The 20,503-nt window shown below is 44.6% G+C and overlaps 1 protein-coding gene across 6 annotated transcripts in view; it reads left to right on the top strand.

Moving 5' to 3' along the window:
- LOC134903308 (transducin-like enhancer protein 1) overlaps window positions 1-20,503 on the top strand; it is a 242,102-nt gene that overhangs the window by 179,785 nt on the left and 41,814 nt on the right. For all 6 annotated transcript variants that reach the window (XM_063914461.1, XM_063914460.1, XM_063914459.1 and 3 more), the window contains exons 18-19: window positions 3,031-3,178; window positions 3,347-3,497. In XM_063914461.1, coding sequence (XP_063770531.1) covers window positions 3,031-3,178; window positions 3,347-3,497 — 299 coding nt within the window. The remainder of the gene's footprint in view (window positions 1-3,030; window positions 3,179-3,346; window positions 3,498-20,503) is intronic.

Genomic DNA, 20,503 nt, shown 5'->3' with positions numbered 1-20,503 from the left:
CCTCCTCCTCATCAGGCGTACCTGAGGTTCGCTGTTCAGGATTGTCACTACCAATTTCAGACGTTGCCGTTTGGTCTTTCCACGGCCCGAGGATTTTCACCAAAGTAATGGCAGAAATTATGGTACTCCTGCGCAAGCAAGGGGTCACAATTATCCCGTACTTGGACGATCTCCTGATAAAGGCGAGATCACAGGAGCAGTTGCTAAAAAGCCTTGCGCTCTCCCTGCAGGTGCTGCAACAGCATGGCTGGCTCCTAAATTTGCCAAAGTCGCAGTTGATTCCGACAACTCGGCTGTCGTTTTTCGGCATAATCCTGGACACGGAACGGCAGAGGATTTTTCTCCCGTTGGATAAAGCTCAGGAAATCCAGAACATGGTCAAGGAACTTCTGAAACCGCCAAGAGTGTCGATTCATCAATGCACTCGAGTGCTGGGGAAAATGGTTGCGGCCTACGAGGCCATTTTGTTTGGCAGGTTCCATGCAAGAACGTTTCAGTGGGACCTACTGGACAAGTGGTCAGTGTCCCATCTGCAGATGCACCGGAAAATAACTCTGTCCCCCAGGACCGGGGTTTCTCTCCTGTGGTGGCTCCAATGTTCTCACCTTCTAGAAGGTCGCAGGTTCGGCATCCAAGATTGGATTCTGGTGACCACGGACGCGAGATGAGGATAGAGCGGAGTTGAGAACTCGTCAACAATTTCTACCGAAGGTGGTTTCTTCGTTTCACATGAACCAACCTATTGTGGTGCCTGTGGCTACTGAAGCCTTGGCTGATTCAAAGTCCCTTGATGTGGTCAGAGCTTTGAAAATGTATGTAGCCAGAACGGCTCGGGTGAGGAAAACAGAGGCTCTGTTTGTCCTGTATGCGGCCAACAAGGTTGGCGCTCCTGCTTCTAAGCAGACTATTGCACGCTGGATCTGTAATAAGATTCAGCAGGCTCATTCTACGGCTGGATTGCCGTTACCGAAATCGGTGAAGGCCCATTCCACTAGGAAGGTGGGCTCATCCTGGGCGGCTGCCCTGGGCGTCTCGGCATTACAGCTTTGCCGAGCAGCTACTTGGTCGGGGTCAAACACTTTTGCAAAGTTCTACAAGTTTGATACCCTGGCTGATGAGGACCTCATGTTTGCTCAATCGGTGCTGCAGAGTCATCTGCAATCTCCCGCCAGTTTTGGAGCTTTGGTATAAACCCCATGGTCCTTTTGGAGTCCCCAGCATCCTCTAGGACGAAGGAGAAAATAGGATTTTAATACCTACAGGTAAATCCTTTTCTCTTAGTCCGTGGAGGATGCTGGGCGCCCGTCCCAGTGCGGACTCTATCTGCAGTAATTGTACATAGTTGTTGTTTAAGTTACACAAAGGTTGTGTTTGGTAAAGGTCAGGCTGTTGCTGATCTGTTTTGATTCACACGGTTAACTGGGTTTAGTTGAATGCCATGTTGTGTGGTGTGGTGTGAGCTGATATGTATCTCACCCTTAGTTTAACAAAATCCTTTTCCTCGAAATGTCCGTCTCCTCTGGGCACAGTTCCTATAACTGAGGTCTGGAGGAGGGGCATAGAGGGAGGAGCCAGTTCACACCCATTCAAAGTCTTAAAGTGTGCCCATGTCTCCTGCGGATCCCGTCTATTACCCCATGGTCCTTTTGGAGTCCCCAGCATCCTCTACGAACTAAGAGAAAAGGATTTACCGGTAGGTATTAAAATCCTATTTTCTTTATCAGAAAATTGGTTTTCGTCACTGTACGTTTACAGCAGATCTATGCATTTACTGTAAATTAGCATTTTGTTGCTCAAATGTTCTTTGCTATCTTTGTCTTTTCGTTATCTGTTTAGTAAATAGTACTTTATTTAAATAAAAGCGAACAGATGGGTAGGATGAGAACAATGAAAGGGCTGTGTTCTGAAGTCTTAGGGATTGTAGTATTTGTATGAGAAGAGTGGTCAACAGTGTGAAATGCAGCAGCGAGATCTAGAAGAATAAGAAGTGAGTAGTGGCCTTTAGGCTTCGCAGTGACTAGATCATTCACTACTTGAGTCAGTGCGGTCTCTGTGTGGAGTATTGGGAACCAAGGTCTGACTGAAGTGGGTCCAGTAAGTTGTGCGAGTTAAGAAAGTGTGTGAGGCAAGTGTAGGTCCTTTATTATTTTACTTTCCTTACCCATGTTCCTCTTCTATACTGTTTGGTATTTCTTTACTAGCATTGACTTCCCTTATCTTTATTCACTTGCTTTTGTACGTAATTCTCTATATCCGGCTGGATTATGGTTGCTTATGGAAACTTTTTTACTGTTTTATCTACAGTAAGATACTCTACAACTGTGACTAACATTTTTTAAAGTTCAGCACATGTAAAACATCTAATCCATTATCCAATACAACATGTTTTACAACCTATAACATTTGTCATTAAAACCACATTTGTATTTTGTCCCCTTCCCTTGTTCCTTCTCTTCTCTGTTGATTATATGGTTTAGTTTTGCATATAATGAAAACAGAGTTTCAAGTTATGCTAATGTGCTTCATGACCTATCTGGGTGCACACCTTTTGTTTTTTCTTAATCATTATCTGGAATAATGCTTTTCTTGTACTTTTACCAACCATGTTGTATGTCTATTTCTATGGCTGTACTTTCTCATGATAAAAAAAAACATTTTGAAAATAATGTAATTAATCTTTTTGAGGATTCTTTTATTTACTATATAACGGTTGGTTAAAGTTTTTCAGCCACTGCGGGGTAGTCCTTGAAATCTTTCTCGTGTAGTGATTTGACCTTTCTAAGGGGGACATCTACTAAGCAGTGATAAGAGCAGAGAAGTGAGCCAGTGGAGAAGTTGCCCATGGCAACCAATCAGCACTTAAGTAACATCTATAATTTGCATACTATAGAATGATACAGAGCTGCTGATTGGTTGATGGGGCCACTTCTACACTGGCTCACTTCTCCGCTCTTATCACTGCTTAGTAAATGTCCCCCTAAAATTTTTAGGGAAACATTTATTTTATTTTTTTCTGGCTCCACCTTTTAGGCAATTTCAGGGGCACACAGATGGTGCCAGCTGTATAGACATTTCTCATGATGGCACCAAGCTGTGGACTGGTGGTCTGGACAATACTGTTCGATGCTGGGACCTGAGAGAAGGAAGACAGCTTCAGCAACATGACTTCAATTCCCAGGTACTGGAAGGGTGTTGAGCAACATAAGAGAAATGGCAGCACCACATTCCCGATGGTTGACCATTGGCAGGTTGTGCTGACTCTTAGGATATTGCAGTAAAGCTATAACGGTAAGACAGTTTAGGTTCATGCACATGTAGTGGTTTATATTTTCTCTTTTACCTGCAGATCTTTTCCTTGGGATACTGTCCAACAGGGGAGTGGCTGGCTGTTGGTATGGAGAGCAGTAACGTTGAAGTCTTACATGTTTCCAAACCTGATAAATACCAGCTGCATCTTCACGAGAGTTGTGTTCTGTCCTTGCAGTTTGCTTCCTGTGGTAAGTAGTCGGCAAAGGTTATTTTATTAGCGTGATTATTAATGTATATGGTGCTGAATGGAGGTGGGAAATGTTTAGAGAAACAAACAGAGGGGGTTATGTAATAGGTTTCCATGTCACGGAACTGGTGGGAATTTCAGCGAGGTTGTTAAATTTAAAGCTCATTCAGTTATAAGATTGCTTGCTTTATATTTCTCTAACGTCCTAGTGGATGCTGGGGACTCCGAAAGGACCATGGGGAATAGCGGCTCCGCAGGAGACTGGGCACAAAAGTAAAAAGCTTTAGGACTACCTGGTGTGCACTGGCTCCTCCCCCTATGACCCTCCTCCAAGCCTCAGTTAGATTTTTGTGCCCGAACGAGACGGGTGCAGGCCAAGGGGCTCTCCTGAGCTGCTTAGTGTAAAAGTTTAAAGTAGGTTTTTTATTTTCAGTGAGACCTGCTGGCAACAGGCTCACTGCACCGAGGGACTAAGAGGAGAAGAAGCGAACTCACCTGCGTGCAGAGTGGATTGGGCTTCTTAGGCTACTGGACATTAGCTCCAGAGGGACGATCACAGGCCCAGCCATGGATGGGTCCCAGAGCCGCGCCGCCGTCCCCCTTACAGAGCCAGAAGACTGAAGAGGTCCGGAAAATCGGCGGCAGAAGACGTCCTGTCTTCAATAAGGTAGCGCACAGCACCGCAGCTGTGCGCCATTGCTCTCAGCACACTTCACACTCCGGTCACTGAGGGTGCAGGGCGCTGGGGGGGGCGCCCTGAGACGCAATAAAACACCTTTTTTTGGCAAAAAATACATCACATATAGCTTCTGGGCTATATGGATGCATTTAACCCCTGCCAATTTTTCCATAAAAAAGCGGGAGAAAGGCTCCGCCCCCTTCTCGGCGGCCTATCTCCTCAGCACACTGGCGCCATTTTTTCCTCACAGCTCCGTTGGAGGAAGGCTCCCTGACTCTCCCCTGCAGTCCTGCACTACAGAAACAGGGTAAAACAAGAGAGGGGGGGCACTAAATTGGCATATAAATATATACAGCAGCTATATTAGGGAAAAACACTTATATAAGGTTATCCCTATATATATATATATATATAGCGCTCTGGTGTGTGCTGGCAAACTCTCCCTCTGTCTCCCCAAAGGGCTAGTGGGGTCCTGTCCTCTATCAGAGCATTCCCTGTGTGTGTGCTGTGTGTCGGTACGTTGTGTCGACATGTATGAGGAGGAAAATGGTGTGGAGGCGGAGCAATTGCCTGTGTTAGTGATGTCACCCCCTAGGGAGTCGACATCTGACTGGATGGTCTTATGGAAAGAATTACGTGATAGTGTCAGCACTTTACAAAAGACTGTTGACGACATGAGACAGCCGGCAAATCAGTTAATACCTGTACAGGCGTCTCAAACACCGTCAGGGGCTCTAAAGCGCCCGTTACCTCAGGTCGATACGGACACTGACTCCAGTGTCGACGGTGAGGAAACAAACGTATTTTCCAGTAGGGCCACACGTTACATGATCACGGCAATGAAGGAGGTTTTGAACATTTCTGATACTACAAGTACCACAAAAAAGGGTATTATGTGGGGTGTGAAAAAACTACCCGTAGTTTTTCCCGAATCAGATGAATTAAATGAGGTGTGTGATGAAGCGTGGGTTTCCCCCGATAAAAAACTGCTAATTTCTAAAAAATTATTGGCATTATACCCTTTCCCGCCAGAGGTTAGGGCACGTTGGGAAACACCCCCTAGGGTAGATAAGGCGCTCACACGCTTATCAAAACAAGTGGCGTTACCGTCTCCTGATACGGCCGCCCTCAAGGAACCAGCTGATAGGAAGCTGGAAAATATCCTAAAAAGTATATACACACATACTGGTATTATACTGCGACCAGCAATCGCCTCAGCCTGGATGTGCAGTGCTGGGGTGGCTTGGTCGGATTCCCTGACTGAAAATATTGATACCCTTGACAGGGACAATATATTATTGACTATAGAGCATTTAAAGGATGCATTTCTATATATGCGAGATGCACAGAGGGATATTTGCACTCTGGCATCAAGAGTAAGTGCGATGTCCATTTCTGCCAGAAGAGGATTATGGACGCGACAGTGGTCAGGGGATGCGGATTCCAAACGGCATATGGAAGTATTGCCGTATAAAGGGGAGGAGTTATTTGGGGTCGGTCTATCGGACCTGGTGGCCACGGCAACGGCTGGGAAATCCACCTTTTTACCCCAAGTCACCTCGCAGCAGAAAAAGATACCGTCTTTTCAGGCTCAGTCCTTTCGTCCCCATAAGGGCAAGCGGGCAAAAGGCCACTCATATCTGCCCCGGGGCAGAGGAAGGGGAAAAAGACTGCAGCAGACAGCCTCTTCCCACGAACAGAAGCCCTCCCCCGCTTCTGCCAAGTCCTCAGCATGACGCTGGGGCCTTACAAGCGGACTCAGGCACGGTGGGGGCCCGTCTCAAGAATTTCAGCGCGCAGTGGGCTCACTCGCAAGTGGACCCCTGGATCCTGCAGGTAGTATCCCAGGGGTACAAATTGGAATTCGAGACGTCTCCCCCTCGCCGGTTCCTGAAGTCTGCTTTACCAACGTCTCCCCCCGACAGGGAGGCGGTATTGGAAGCCATTCACAAGCTGTATTCCCAGCAAGTGATAATCAAGGTACCCCTCCTACAACAGGGAAAGGGGTATTATTCCACGCTGTTTGTGGTACCGAAGCCGGACGGCTCGGTGAGACCTATTTTAAATCTGAAATCCTTGAACACTTACATAAAAAGGTTCAAATTCAAGATGGAGTCACTCAGAGCAGTGATAGCGAACCTGGAAGAAGGGGACTATATGGTGTCTCTGGACATCAAGGATGCTTACCTCCATGTCCCAATTTGCCCTTCTCACCAAGGGTACCTCAGGTTTGTGGTACAGAACTGTCACTATCAGTTTCAGACGCTACCGTTTGGATTGTCCACGGCACCCCGGGTCTTTACCAAGGTAATGGCCGAAATGATGATTCTTCTTCGAAGAAAAGGCGTCTTAATTATCCTTTACTTGGACGATCTCCTGATAAGGGCAAGGTCCAGAGAACAGTTAGAGGTCGGAGTAGCACTATCTCAAGTAGTACTACGACAGCACGGATGGATTCTAAATATTCCAAAATCGCAGCTGATTCCGACGACACGTCTGCTGTTCCTAGGAATGATTCTGGACACAGTACAGAAAAAGGTGTTTCTCCCGGAAGAGAAAGCCAGGGAGTTATCCGACCTAGTCAGGAACCTCCTAAGACCAGGCCAAGTGTCAGTACATCAATGCACAAGGGTCCTGGGAAAGATGGTGGCTTCTTACGAAGCGATTCCATTCGGCAGATTCCACGCAAGAACTTTTCAGTGGGATCTGCTGAACAAATGGTCCGGATCGCATCTTCAAATGCATCAGCGGATAACCCTGTCTCCAAGGACAAGGGTGTCTCTCCTGTGGTGGTTACAGAGTGCTCATCTCCTAGAGGGCCGCAGATTCGGCATTCAGGATTGGGTCCTGGTGACCACGGATGCCAGCCTGAGAGGCTGGGGAGCAGTCACACAGGGAAGAAATTTCCAGGGCTTGTGGTCAAGCATGGAAACGTCACTTCACATAAATATCCTGGAACTAAGGGCCATTTACAATGCCCTAAGTCAGGCAAGACCTCTGCTTCAGGGTCAGCCGGTGTTGATCCAGTCGGACAACATCACGGCAGTCGCCCACGTAAACAGACAGGGCGGCACAAGAAGCAGGAGGGCAATGACGGAAGTGGCAAGAATTCTTCGCTGGGCGGAAAATCATGTGATAGCACTGTCAGCAGTGTTCATTCCTGGAGTGGACAACTGGGAAGCAGACTTCCTCAGCAGACACGATCTTCATCCGGGGGAGTGGGGACTTCACCCAGAAGTCTTCCACATGATTGTGAACCGTTGGGAAAAACCAAAGGTGGACATGATGGCGTCCCGCCTCAACAAAAAACTGGACAGATATTGCGCCAGGTCAAGGGACCCTCAGGCAATAGCTGTGGACGCTCTGGTAACACCGTGGGTGTACCAGTCAGTGTATGTGTTCCCTCCTCTTCCTCTCATACCAAAAGTACTGAGAATCATAAGAAGGAGAGGAATAAAGACTATACTCGTGGCTCCGGATTGGCCAAGAAGGACTTGGTACCCGGAAATTCAAGAGATGCTCACGGAAGACCCGTGGCCTCTACCTCTAAGAAAGGACCTGCTACAGCAGGGACCATGTCTGTTCCAAGACTTACCGCGGCTGCGTTTGACGGCATGGCGGTTGAACGCCGGATCCTGAAGGAAAAAGGCATTCCGGATGAAGTCATCCCTACCCTGATCAAAGCCAGGAAGGATGTAACCGTACAACATTATCACCGTATTTGGCGTAAATGTGGTGCGAGGCCAGGAAGGCCCCTACAGAGGAATTTCAACTGGGTCGATTCCTGCATTTCCTGCAAACAGGACTGTCTATGGGCCTCAAATTAGGGTCCATTAAGGTTCAAATTTCGTCCCTGTCAATATTCTTCCAAAAAGAACTAGCTTCTGTTCCTGAAGTTCAGACGTTTGTCAAGGGAGTACTGCATATACAGCCTCCTTTTGTGCCTCCAGTGGCACCTTGGGATCTCAATGTAGTTTTGGGATTCCTAAAATCACATTGGTTTGAACCACTCACCACTGTGGACTTAAAATATCTCACATGGAAAGTGGTAATGCTGTTAGCCCTGGCTTCAGCCAGGCGTGTCTCAGAATTGGCGGCTTTATCCTATAAAAGCCCTTACCTAATTTTTCATACGGACAGGGCAGAATTGAGGACTCGTCCTCAATTTCTCCCTAAGGTGGTTTCAGCATTTCACTTAAACCAGCCTATTGTGGTGCCTGCGGCTACTAGGGACTTGGAGGATTCCAAGTTGCTGGACGTAGTCAGGGCCCTGAAAATATGTTTCCAGGACGGCTGGAGTCAGAAAATCTGACTCGCTGTTTATCCTGTATGCACCCAACAAGCTGGGTGCTCCTGCTTCTAAGCAGACGATTGCTCGTTGGATTTGTAGTACAATTCAGCTTGCACATTCTGTGGCAGGCCTGCCACAGCCAAAATCTGTAAAAGCCCATTCCACACGGAAAGTGGGCTCATCTTGGGCGGCTGCCCGAGGGGTCTCGGCTTTACAACTTTGCCGAGCAGCTACTTGGTCAGGGGCAAACACGTTTGCTAAATTCTACAAATTTGATACCCTGGCTGAGGAGGACCTGGAGTTCTCTCATTCGGTGCTGCAGAGTCATCCGCACTCTCCCGCCCGTTTGGGAGCTTTGGTATAATCCCCATGGTCCTTTCGGAGTCCCCAGCATCCACTAGGACGTTAGAGAAAATAAGAATTTACTTACCGATAATTCTATTTCTCATAGTCCGTAGTGGATGCTGGGCGCCCATCCCAAGTGCGGATTGTCTGCATTACTTGTACATAGTTATTGTTACAAAAATCGGGTTATTGTTGTTGTGAGCCATCTTTTCAGAGGCTCCTTCTGTTATCATGCTGTTAACTGGGTTCAGATCACAAGTTGTACGGTGTGATTGGTGTGGCTGGTATGAGTCTTACCCGGGATTCAAAATCCTTCCTTATTGTGTACGCTCGTCCGGGCACAGTATCCTAACTGAGGCTTGGAGGAGGGTCATAGGGGGAGGAGCCAGTGCACACCAGGTAGTCCTAAAGCTTTTTACTTTTGTGCCCAGTCTCCTGCGGAGCCGCTATTCCCCATGGTCCTTTCGGAGTCCCCAGCATCCACTACGGACTATGAGAAATAGAATTATCGGTAAGTAAATTCTTATTTTAACTGATGTCTTGCTGAAATACCGTTGGTTCTGTAAATATCAGAATCTATTACTTTACCCGCAGAATGTTTTATGGTCTGTTTGGAGTGGAGTTCACCTGACCATTTCAGCTCTATGCAGAACAGCAGGTACCAGTTAACTTGAACATGTTGTACCTCATTCAGATTTGGACATGAATGCTGGGGGCTGCACTACTTACTCCAAACACCAAAAAAGTCTAATAGAGGCTGAATTGGTTGTGTAGAGGTGACAAAAGTGCAATAAGGGTGTGTTGATGATGATTTCCATCTAAAAGTCAAAAAGGTTTTGAGGGACGTGACTTGTAGGTACTGAAATCCTGGTGCTGGTTGATGAGGCCGTAGGCAGTGTCTGAATTGCCGAATGTTTCAAAGACGCACTTAGATGTGCAACTGTTTTAAAACTGGGCTGTGACATAGTAGCAAGATTAAAGAGTATTGAACTTTTTTTATTTCTTTTTTTAAAAGCACGTTTTTTGCTCTTTTTGGGAAAGGAAAGGCTGTGGATACATTTATTACTGGGACAGTATATTTTAAATTTGCATCTTGTTAGATTTGCTTTTACCATGCGTCAAATGACTTTGGTATTTATCTAATCTTTCCGGCATCTACTGTAATGTGTTTGAGTTGTGTACAGTTTTTTTAGGTATGTTTTGTGCTCCTAGTGAAGCCACACAGTTGGTGCATATGGTCCTGTTACATGCATAGAGTGGGAGGAGTGTTGGATACCTATGTGAGGTGGTCCCACCTTACATGTGGCCAACTGTACATAGGTAGCAATATAATGTTTTTTTTTTGTTTGTTTTTTTTAACCGGTCACATTTACAGTCGCGCTTAAATGCAAATTGCGTCCAACTCTGAATATGGTTATGTATGTAAGTGAGATCCTTCCTGAAAGGTTGACACTAGGGAAGCCAATCCCAGGATCCCAGGCTTTATCCTCAGTTCAGGATTTTAATCCATGGATTAGAGACTTCAGTTCTGGGATTTCAGAATTAAACAGTGGGTGTGGAGTCTTCTTCAGATCAGCAGCCAGTCCCTGTAGTGCTAAATTCTCCTGGCCTGGGTACCTGTGGTGCTCAGATGTGACCAGGCCATGACCTATACATTTCAATGTGGTGGCTTGACATTATAGGTCACGCAGCTGCACGCCGTCAGTCCATCCTGCACAATGTATAGTTTGCAGTCACTCTGCACAGAGAGACTCTGCGTGCAAACAGTACAGTAGTGAAGTGAGTGGTGGCTGAGGTGATATTGGGACTGGGAGGCGGAGCTACTCTTCAACTGCGTGATGCCTCTGGCTCTACAAGTTGAAGTGACTGAAACGGAGTGACACAGTGAGGTGATTTACAGGAGAGATTAAATTAATTCTTCAATGGGTTGGCTGGGGCAGTAAATCGTGAATTTGTTTTATTTTTATTCCTGTGGGGGCAATGAATGTGGGTTTATTTTTTCTGTGGAGGATAATTAAGGCAATTCAATCTTGACTTTCCCAGAATCCCAGGATTACAAATATGGGGCAGAATTGGTTTTCCCTAGTTGACACAACAGTGTGCGAGATTGGCCAATTGTGTGGAAATTCTATTGAGAACATATCAATTAAAGATGTTCTGGGCAACTGATCTTCACTAAAGAGGGATTTTATTGCTGGCTTAAAAATCACTGAATTTGTGATTAATATCTAGTTTTACCTCCTGGGCTGTAAACATTGGATGTAAGCAATGCAGGGATCCAGAGATGTGGCTTTTGGGTCTATGCATGCATCATCTAGCTTTCATAGTGACCTCCCTAGAAGCAATTTCACAAGTAGCGTTCACAGGTAGACCAATTTCCTCTTACAAGATAACAAGGATGAAAAGGATAAGAGTGGGGAGAAATTTCTGCAGTGCACACAGGAGCCCTTCTAGGAAATGGTTTCCTTCATGCAGAATTTGCGCTTCCAATATTGGAAGCGCAAATTCTGTATGAAGGAAAATATTTCCTATAAGGGCTCCTGTGCACTGCAGAAATTACTCCTATTTCTCATTTCCATTTTATGCTGTTCATATGTAGTTATCAGTGGCATTCCTATACATAAAATAGGATTATCGACTCTGAATATAAAATAAAAAAAATGAGTGATATTTGGAAACCTCCAATAACCACTCGTAGTAAAAATTAGAGATGTGTGGCGGGCACTTTTCAGGTTTTATGTTTTGGATCTGGATCTCCGCTCATGTTTTGGATCTGGATTGGTTTTGCCAAAACCACCCTTTCGGGTTTTGGATCTGGATGTTTTTTGAAAAAAACATAACAGCTAAAATCACAGAATTTGGTGGTAGTTTTGATCCTACGGTATTATTAACTTCAATAACATTAATTTTCACTCATTTCCAGTCTATTCTGAACACCTCACATAGTTGTTTTTAGGCCAAAAGGTTGCACCAAGGTCGCTGGATGACTAAGCTAAGCGACACAAGTGGGCGGCACAAACACCTGGCCCATCTAGGAGTGGCACAGCAGTGGCAGACAGGATGGCAGTTTTAAAAACTAGGCCCCAAAGAGCACATAATGCAAAGAAAAAAAGAGGTGCAAGATGGAATTGTCCTTGGGCCCTCCCACCCACCCTTATGTTGTATAAACAGGACATGCACACTTTAACAAACCAATCATTTCAGCGACAGAGTCTGCCACATGACTGGCTGAAATGAGTGGTTTGTTTGGGCCCTCACCAAAAAAGAACAATTAATCTCTCCTTGTACAAACTGGCTGTACAGAGACAAGATGTCCTCATCCTCAGATTCCTCACCCCTTTCAGTGTGTACATCCTCATCCTCACCCCTTTCAGTGTGTACATCCTCATCCTCACAGAGTATTCCCCACTGGAATCCACTATCACAGGTCGCTGTGTACTTTTTGGAGGCAATTGCTGGTAAAGGTCTTCCTGGAGGAATTTATAATTCATTTTGATGAACGTCATCTTAGAAACCTAGAATTTGACGGCAGATAAGAACCACTTGACCCATCTAGTCTGCCCCTTTTTTATCCTTGGGTAATCTCCACCCTTTTTGAACCTTAATTCTTTGTAAGGATATTCATATGCCTATCCCATGCATGTTTAAATTGCTCTACAGTCTTAGCTAGCCTCTACCACCTCTGATGGGAAGCTATTCCACTTGTCCACTACCCTTTCTGTGAAGTAAGTTTTCCTTAAATTTCCCCTGAACCTGCCTCCCTCCAGTTTCAGTGTATGTCCTCGAGTTCTAATACTCCTCTTCCTTTGAAGAATGTTTCCCTCCTGAACTTTGTTAAAACCCTTGGTATATTTGAAAGTTTCTATCATGTCCCCCCTTTCCCTTCTCTCCTCCAATCTATACATGTTAAGATTTTTTTAGCCTTTCCGGGTAAGTTTTGGGATGTAGGCCATGCACCATTTTAGTTGCCCTTCTTTGTACACTCTAATGTGTTTATATCCTTCTGGAGTTATGGTCTCCAGAACTGGACACAGTATTCAAGATGCGGCCGTACCAATGACCTATACAGTGGCATTATCACTTTTTTCCCTGCTACTAATTCCTCTCCCTCAGTGCCGTAACTAGACATTTTAGCGCTGTGTGCAAGAAACCGCATCGGCGCCCCCCCATATTGAAAACAGGGCCAGTGCACACTGTAGACGCACGCCAAAAATGTAGGCGCGTACCTTCATGGGGAAGGTGCATAGCCACAAAATAATACCAATTCATATTACACTGCACAGTAGTCTCCATTATTCAAATTACACCGCACAGTAATGCCACTTACACAAATGTAATGCAACATAAAATAGTGTGTTTAATGTTGTTAATACACACATTACACCAGGTAGAGCCCCTGACAAACATTACGCTAGGTAGAGCCGCTGATAAACATTTAGCCTGGTAGAGCCGCTGATGAACATTAAGCCTGGTAGAGCCCCCTTTTACACATTACGGCAGGCAGAGCTCCCTTTTACACATTACGGCAGGCAGAGCTCCCTCTTACACATTACGGCAGGCAGAGCTCCCTCTTACACATTACGGCAGGCAGAGCTCCCTTTTACACATTACGGCAGGCAGAGCTCCCTTTTACACATTACGGCAGGCAGAGCTCCCTTTTACACATTATGGCAGGCAGAGCTCCCTTTTTACACATTACAGCAGCAGAGTCCAGGGTGGGGTGGGAGAGTGTGTGTGTGTGTGTTATACTAACCTTCGATAAGCCGGCAGTCCTCTTGTCCTTCCAGTTCCCACCCTAATGCTGCTGCTATTCGCAGCGCAAGGCACTGGGAGTAGGCTGGGGCCGGGCTAGAAGAGATGTCATCTCTCCCCCACTGAGAGGGGGGAGGAGAGGAGGGGGAGCCGAGGCTATCAAGCTGCAGTGCTGCCCGGCTACCTATGTGGGCAATGCACTGCAGCTGAGCTGAGTGGTGATGGCGGGCGGGGCCGGGCAGCTACGGACCCCACAGTGCGGCGGCGGCACGGCCAGGTAGGTGTTGCTGGTGGTCCTGCACCAACAGTGCATCTGCTGTGTGCCAGACACCACTGGCACATACCTAGTTTCAGCTCTGGGACCAGGATAGAGGGGCTAGGATAGAGATGACAGGACCAGGAGGACCAGGGCCAGGACAGAGGTAACAGGGCCATGGAACAGGTGAAAGGGACAGGACCAGAACAGAGGGGCTAGGATAGAGATGACAGGACCAGGAGGAGCAGGGCCAAAACAGGAGTAACAGGGCAAGGACAGGGGTGACACGGCCAGTACAGAGGTAACAGGGACAGAATAAGGACAAATGTGACAGGGGGGCTAGATTACAGGTGAGAGGACCAGGAGGGACAGGGACAGTAAAGTGGGGCCAGGACAGAGGTGACCGCATTAAGACAGCGGTGACAGGAAAAGTACAGAGGTGACAGGGAAAGGACAGGGCTGACAGGGAAAGGACTGGGGTGACAGGACTAGGACAAAAGTGATAGGGACAGTACAGATGTGACAGGACCAGGAAAGCATTGCCAGGGACAGGGGGCTGGGCTGTCTGACCTGCTTGCCTGGCATTTGTGTGAGGACTAGTTATAAATATAGAGTGGCCTTGTCCTTGCTCTTGTGACCATGCTAGTTGAGATGATATGCATATTGTATATTTATGTTTAACAGGATAACTCTCATAAACATAGCATTTAGACCAGGCCATTATGTGGCTAAACTACCCACACCAAATATAACCGCAGCACCACTTGTTTCCTATACTGATTATCTGATCATGCTGTTGGGTCTGTGCACTACTTGCTACGGGTGTTTCCCTTTAACCCCCCCTCCAATTTCACTCCCTTTCTCCCCCTGTGTTACCCAAACCACTCACCTACAGAATGTGGAATGTCTGGTTTTCCTCACAGCGTGCTTCATCAACTGCACGGCAGGCAAGGGAACTGCTGTGCTGAACGAGGAAAAGCTAAGTTTGGGGAAACTGTCGGAGCTGGCTCACAGTGTGTGTGTGTAATGTGACAGGCACAACGCTGCTCGCCCTGACCCACCGAGCAACCAGATCGTCAGGTGGCAGTTCGGATTAGTTGCTCTAAGCCTCAGCCTAGCCACCTCTTGTGAGCATATATATAAAAAAAAAAAAATCTATATCCGTGGGTGGTTCGGATCACACTCAGACCGTCCTGTAGATCCGCTGTGTTTGTATTCCTTACACTGGCAGCATGTACAGACCCCTTTCCTTCAAATCCTGGGACATCACTGTTGTTTAGCGCTTCCACTCCATCCACTGCTCCGTCCGATGGCCATACTCAGCTGCTGCTCCTCTCACCATAACATAGGGATGGCGCTTCTCAAGCCCGGCGCCGTCCTGCAACATACCTTCGCTTACTGCTCATACCTTAGCTTACTGCTTAGCGCCGGCCCTCAGGGCAGCCCTGCGGGTGCTGCCAGCCATTTCTCCGCGCTATGTGCCAGGCACTGCTGGCACATACCTAGTTACGGCCCTGCTCTCCCTATACAACCAAGCATCTGACTTGCCTTTCTCATTGCTTTGTTGCATTGCTTTCCTGCCTTTAAGTCACTTAAAATAGTGACTCCTAAATCCCTTTCCTCCTCAGTAGTTTACACACAGATATAGTATCTGCACACTCAATATCGTACTAATATTTTGTGGGTATATGTTTTTCGTCACCATAAACCCACTTGGCAAAAACCCCTTCTTCCTAATAACAAAAAATATTCTATATGGGAGGGGGTGCAGTCAACTACAGTAATTATAAGTTAGAATTGGAGGGGGAAAAGACAAGAAGTCTGTACTGTTGACGCACTTGAAATAGAGATGATTATATACTAAAAAGTAACCTTTATTAGATATGTATTAAAATGAGATGTACATTTATGTTTATCCCAAACTCGCAGTGAAACATAAGGTTTAAAATCACAAAACAAACATATAAGTGAATAAGAAAAATAAAGAAATGTGAATGAAAGATTAAAAAGCGTGTCCACGTGTGATTCTTTACTATGCCACCTTCACGATATTATCCTGTGTATGACCAGGTTATTGATGTAAATAATTCTGTAATGTGGTATTGTTAGTGACACATTTATGAAACTGACCAGTTATTGATGTAAATAATTCTGTAATGTGGTATTGTTGGTGACACAGTTATGAAACTGACCAATCGTCAGGGATCACTATATCTCTATGTCCCTTAAAGCTATATTCCCGATTATATTTCCACAGACTGATAAATTTAATATATATAGTGTAAGGAATAGATCTCCAGAATTGGGATATTTTATATGTATTGTTATCCCAAGAGGAGAAAATTGCTCCAATTCGATTATAGGGTCTATTTGTTTGATAGGGTACTTGCAAGTAAGATTGCTTTAAAGAGTGTGGCAATTCGAGTGGTCAAATATAGCCCTCTTCCTTTGTAATAATGGTCAGACCCTTTTCGGTCTGGTTTCAATAGGATTGACGTTGCTTTCCTTAGAGATATAGCAATCTCAAGTCTACTAGGAAGCACATATAGTTTCTTAAGACAACTTGCTTCGTCTAATTTCGTGTCTGCTATTATTGACATGTAGAGTTGCTTAAAGGAATATAGCAATTCCAGTTATCTTATATAGCACTCTTCCTTTATAATAGCAATCACAGCTTGCATGATTTTAATTTTAGTATAAACAGTACTGCTTTCTTAAGAGGTATGGCAATCTCTAATATCCTAGAAAGCAGACCGTATAATTCGTCCTACCTCATGTCAGTTATTACTGACGACTACTATATTGCATATGTTTGAGATTTTGTAAACCTCTCACTGCACTGTTAAAGGAATATTCCTTATTATTTTACAGTACAATTCTATCAATGTGAGCTATAGTAGTTTCGTTTGTTATATATATGAATATATATAACAAACGAAACTACTATAGCTCACATTGATAGAATTGTACTGTAAAATAATAAGGAATATTCCTTTAACAGTGCATTGAGAGGTTTACAAAATCTCAAACATATGCAATATAGTAGTCGTCAGTAATAACTGACATGAGGTAGGACAAATTATACGGTCTGCTTTCTAGGATATTAGAGATTGCCATACCTCTTAAGAAAGCAGTACTGTTTATACTAAAATTAAAATCATGCAAGCTGTGATTGCTATTATAAAGGAAGAGTGCTATATAAGATAACTGGAATTGATATATTCCTTTAAGCAACTCTACATGTCAATAATAGCCGACACGAAATTAGACGAAGCAAGTTGTCTTAAGAAACTATATGTGCTTCCTAGTAGACTTGAGATTGCTATGGGGTATATGCAATTCACGGCGAATCGCGGCAAATTATCGCCGTTTTTTAATTCGACACAATTCGACAGGTGAATTCCGGCAGGTGGCTGCCGGAATTCACCATATTCAATGAAAAACGGATTCGACAGTCCCGCGGGCGAAAATCGGCCGATTTGCCGGATTTTGCAGCGATTTAAAAAAACGGGAAAACCCCGAAAAAAAAATGGCGTGGGGTCCCCCCTCCAAAGCATAACCAGCCTCTGGCTCTTCGAGCTGGTCCTGGTTCTAAAAATGCGGGGAAAAATTGGGCAGGGATCCCCCGTATTTTTAAAACCAGCACCGGGCTCTGCGCCTGGTGCTGGTGCAAAAAATACGGGGGACAAAACGAGTAGGGGTCCCCCGTATTTTTCACACCAGCATCGGGCTCCACTAGCTGGACAGATAATTCCCCCCAAAAAAAACACAAAAAAAAACATGTTTAAATTTTTTTTTATTGTTTTCACCCTCCAAAGTGTGGCGGATTGAAAATGACGAATTTACTGTCTAAAAGCACTGCTGTCGAATTTCCAAACTTGAATTGAATATGCTTTTGTCGAATTGCAGCACTTGTATCATTGCAGAAAAGTCGAATTTGCAAAAAGTCGAATTTCAAAAAGTCGAATTTTGAAAGTCCGTTTTTTTGACGGAAAGCACTGAATTGCATTGACGAATTTTTTTTTTTGGCGAAAATGACCGGAAATTCGACAATTTCGGGAATTCGACCGCAATTGCATATACCCCTATATCTCTAAGGAAAGCAACATCGATCCTATTGAAACCAGACCGAAAAGGGTCTGACCATTATTACAAAGGAAGAGGGCTATATTTGACCACTAGAATTGCCACACTCTTTAAAGCAATCTTACTTGCAAGTACCCTATCAAACAAATTGCTCCAATTCGATTATAGGGTCTATTTTCTCCTCTTGGGATAACAATAAATATAAAATATCCCAATTCTGGAGATCTATTCCTTACACTATATATATTAAATTTATCCGTCTGTGGAAATATAATCGGGAATATAGCTTTAAGGGACATAGAGATATAGTGATCCCTGACGATTGGTCAGTTTCATAAATGTGTCACTAACAATACCACATTACAGAATTATTTACATCAATAACCTGGTCATACACAGGATAATATCGTGAAGGTGGCATAGTAAAGAATCACACGTGGACACGCCTTTTAATCTTTCATTCACATTTCTTTATTTTTCTTATTCACTTATATGTTTGTTTTGTGATTTTAAACCTTATGTTTCACTGCGAGTTTGGGATAAACATATAAATGTACATCTCATTTTAATACATATCTAATAAAGGTTACTTTTTAGTATATAATCATCTCTATTTCAAGTGCGTCAACAGTACAGACTTCTTCTTGTCTTTTTCCCCCCCAATTCTCATCAGTAGTTTCCATTATAGTACCCTTGATACTATATTTAGCCTTTGGGTTTTTGAGACCCAAGTGCATGATTTTGCATTTTTTAGCATTAAACTGTAGTTGCCACGTTCTTGACCATTTCTCAAGCCTAGCTAGGTCATCAATCATTTGTTTTACCCCTCCCGGTGTGTCTACCCTGTTGCAAATCTTTGTATCATCTGCAAAAAGAGGCATACTTTCCCTTTAATACCAGAACTGCTTCTCCACATTTTGTGGAAGTAACCTCCTACGCGATCGCTAACAAGGATACCGGCTGCATTAAACACCCTTTCGGAGTACACACTGGAGGGGGGTGCAACTTACGTAAAATAAAGCCCGTTTGTGCAAGGGCCTCCAAATTGCCTCTCTTTCTTGCCATTATACATACGGACTGTCTGACATGCCTACTTGAATGCTGTCACTCACATAATCCTCCACCATTCTTTCAATGGTGACCGCATCATATGCAGTGACAGTAGACATGTCAGTAATTTTTGGCAGCTCCTTCAGTCCGGACCAGATGTCAACACTTGCTCCTAACTGATCAAACAACAAAATTTGGAAAGGATAAAGCCTGGGCGCTAAATGGTAAACCATACATAGAACATCACAATGATCACATATGTTAATATACAATACGTCCAATTCAATGGGGCCAAGTTGTATTCATGCTTTCCAACTGTTCTGATGTTATTTGAGGTCTTAAATTCAGACTTGATCAGACTGTGAGCATGAAAAATAATAAAAATACAGACAAATGTGTAGAAAAGTTTTTGAATTTCAGAAAGGTGTTCAGTGATCTATATGTTTCTATCCAGTGCACATAGGTGCCAGAATATATAATGGTGAAAATAAGTGTATATAAAATGCCAATCTTCTTTTTATAAAAAAAGTGTCTTGTGATCTTTAAAGAAATATATGCGTACCCCACTCACTCTATAGTGGGGAAGGTGAACCTTATAAAGGTATCTTTGACATCTGGAATTGTAGATAAGCAAGCGTACCCCACTCACAGTGATATGGACTGTGTCAACGCATCAAGTTTTCTTTATTTCTCGATGTCCTCAAATGTGTTAAACCATATTATTGTTTATCCGTTCTATCCAAGAGGGCGTAATCAAGCAAGATGGTATCAGACGTATAAAGGTATCTTTTCGCTGTTTCTTTCCACACACATGTTCTATATATGGTTTACCATTTAGCGCCCAGGCTTTATCCTTTCCAAATTTTGTTGTTTGATCTGTGTTAGTGTAGTGACACTTAAGGAAAGGGTTTTCACCTAGGCAGCTTTTATTGCGCCAGGAATTAAGGATCCCCAACAAACTCTGTTCTGCACTTGCTCCTAACTGCCCTGCATCATTGCCAGCTGGTCTGCTATGAAATTTTATCCTTTTCCTCACAACCCCAGTTGCGGGAGAAAACCTTTGCAGACTTGTCTGCTGGAAAGAGAGATACAACGTATGCTTTAAACCAAGGATCGAGCACGATGGCAAAAATGTAGTGCACTGATTTCAGCAGATTGACCACCATTGGATCCTGGCAAAGCGAATGAAGGGCTCCATCCACAAGTCCCACTTACTTAACGTAATCGCTCTGTCTTAGCTCCTCCTTCAATTTCTCCAGCTGCTTCTGCAAAAGCCTGATGGGGGGAATGACCTGACTCAAGCTGGCAGTGTCTGAACTGACTTTACTTTTGGCAAGTTCGAAGGGTTGGAGAACCTTGCACAACACAGAAATCATTCTCCACTGCGCTTGAGTCAGGTACTTTCCCCCTCCTTGAATGGCCTTTTGCTCCATCCTCTGAAGCATATAGAGTGTTGAATTACACCTCGTTACCACCTCTTGCTTCAGGTGATGGCAGGGCAGGTTCAGGAGTGTTTGCTGGCGCTCCAGTCTTCGACACACAGTCGCT

The sequence above is a fragment of the Pseudophryne corroboree genome, chromosome 1 (assembly GCF_028390025.1).
Source record: "Pseudophryne corroboree isolate aPseCor3 chromosome 1, aPseCor3.hap2, whole genome shotgun sequence".
In the NCBI taxonomy this organism is placed as follows: Eukaryota; Metazoa; Chordata; class Amphibia; order Anura; family Myobatrachidae; genus Pseudophryne; species Pseudophryne corroboree.
Note: the sequence above shows the minus strand (reverse complement) of the source record. Positions and strands in the feature narration are given on the sequence as shown.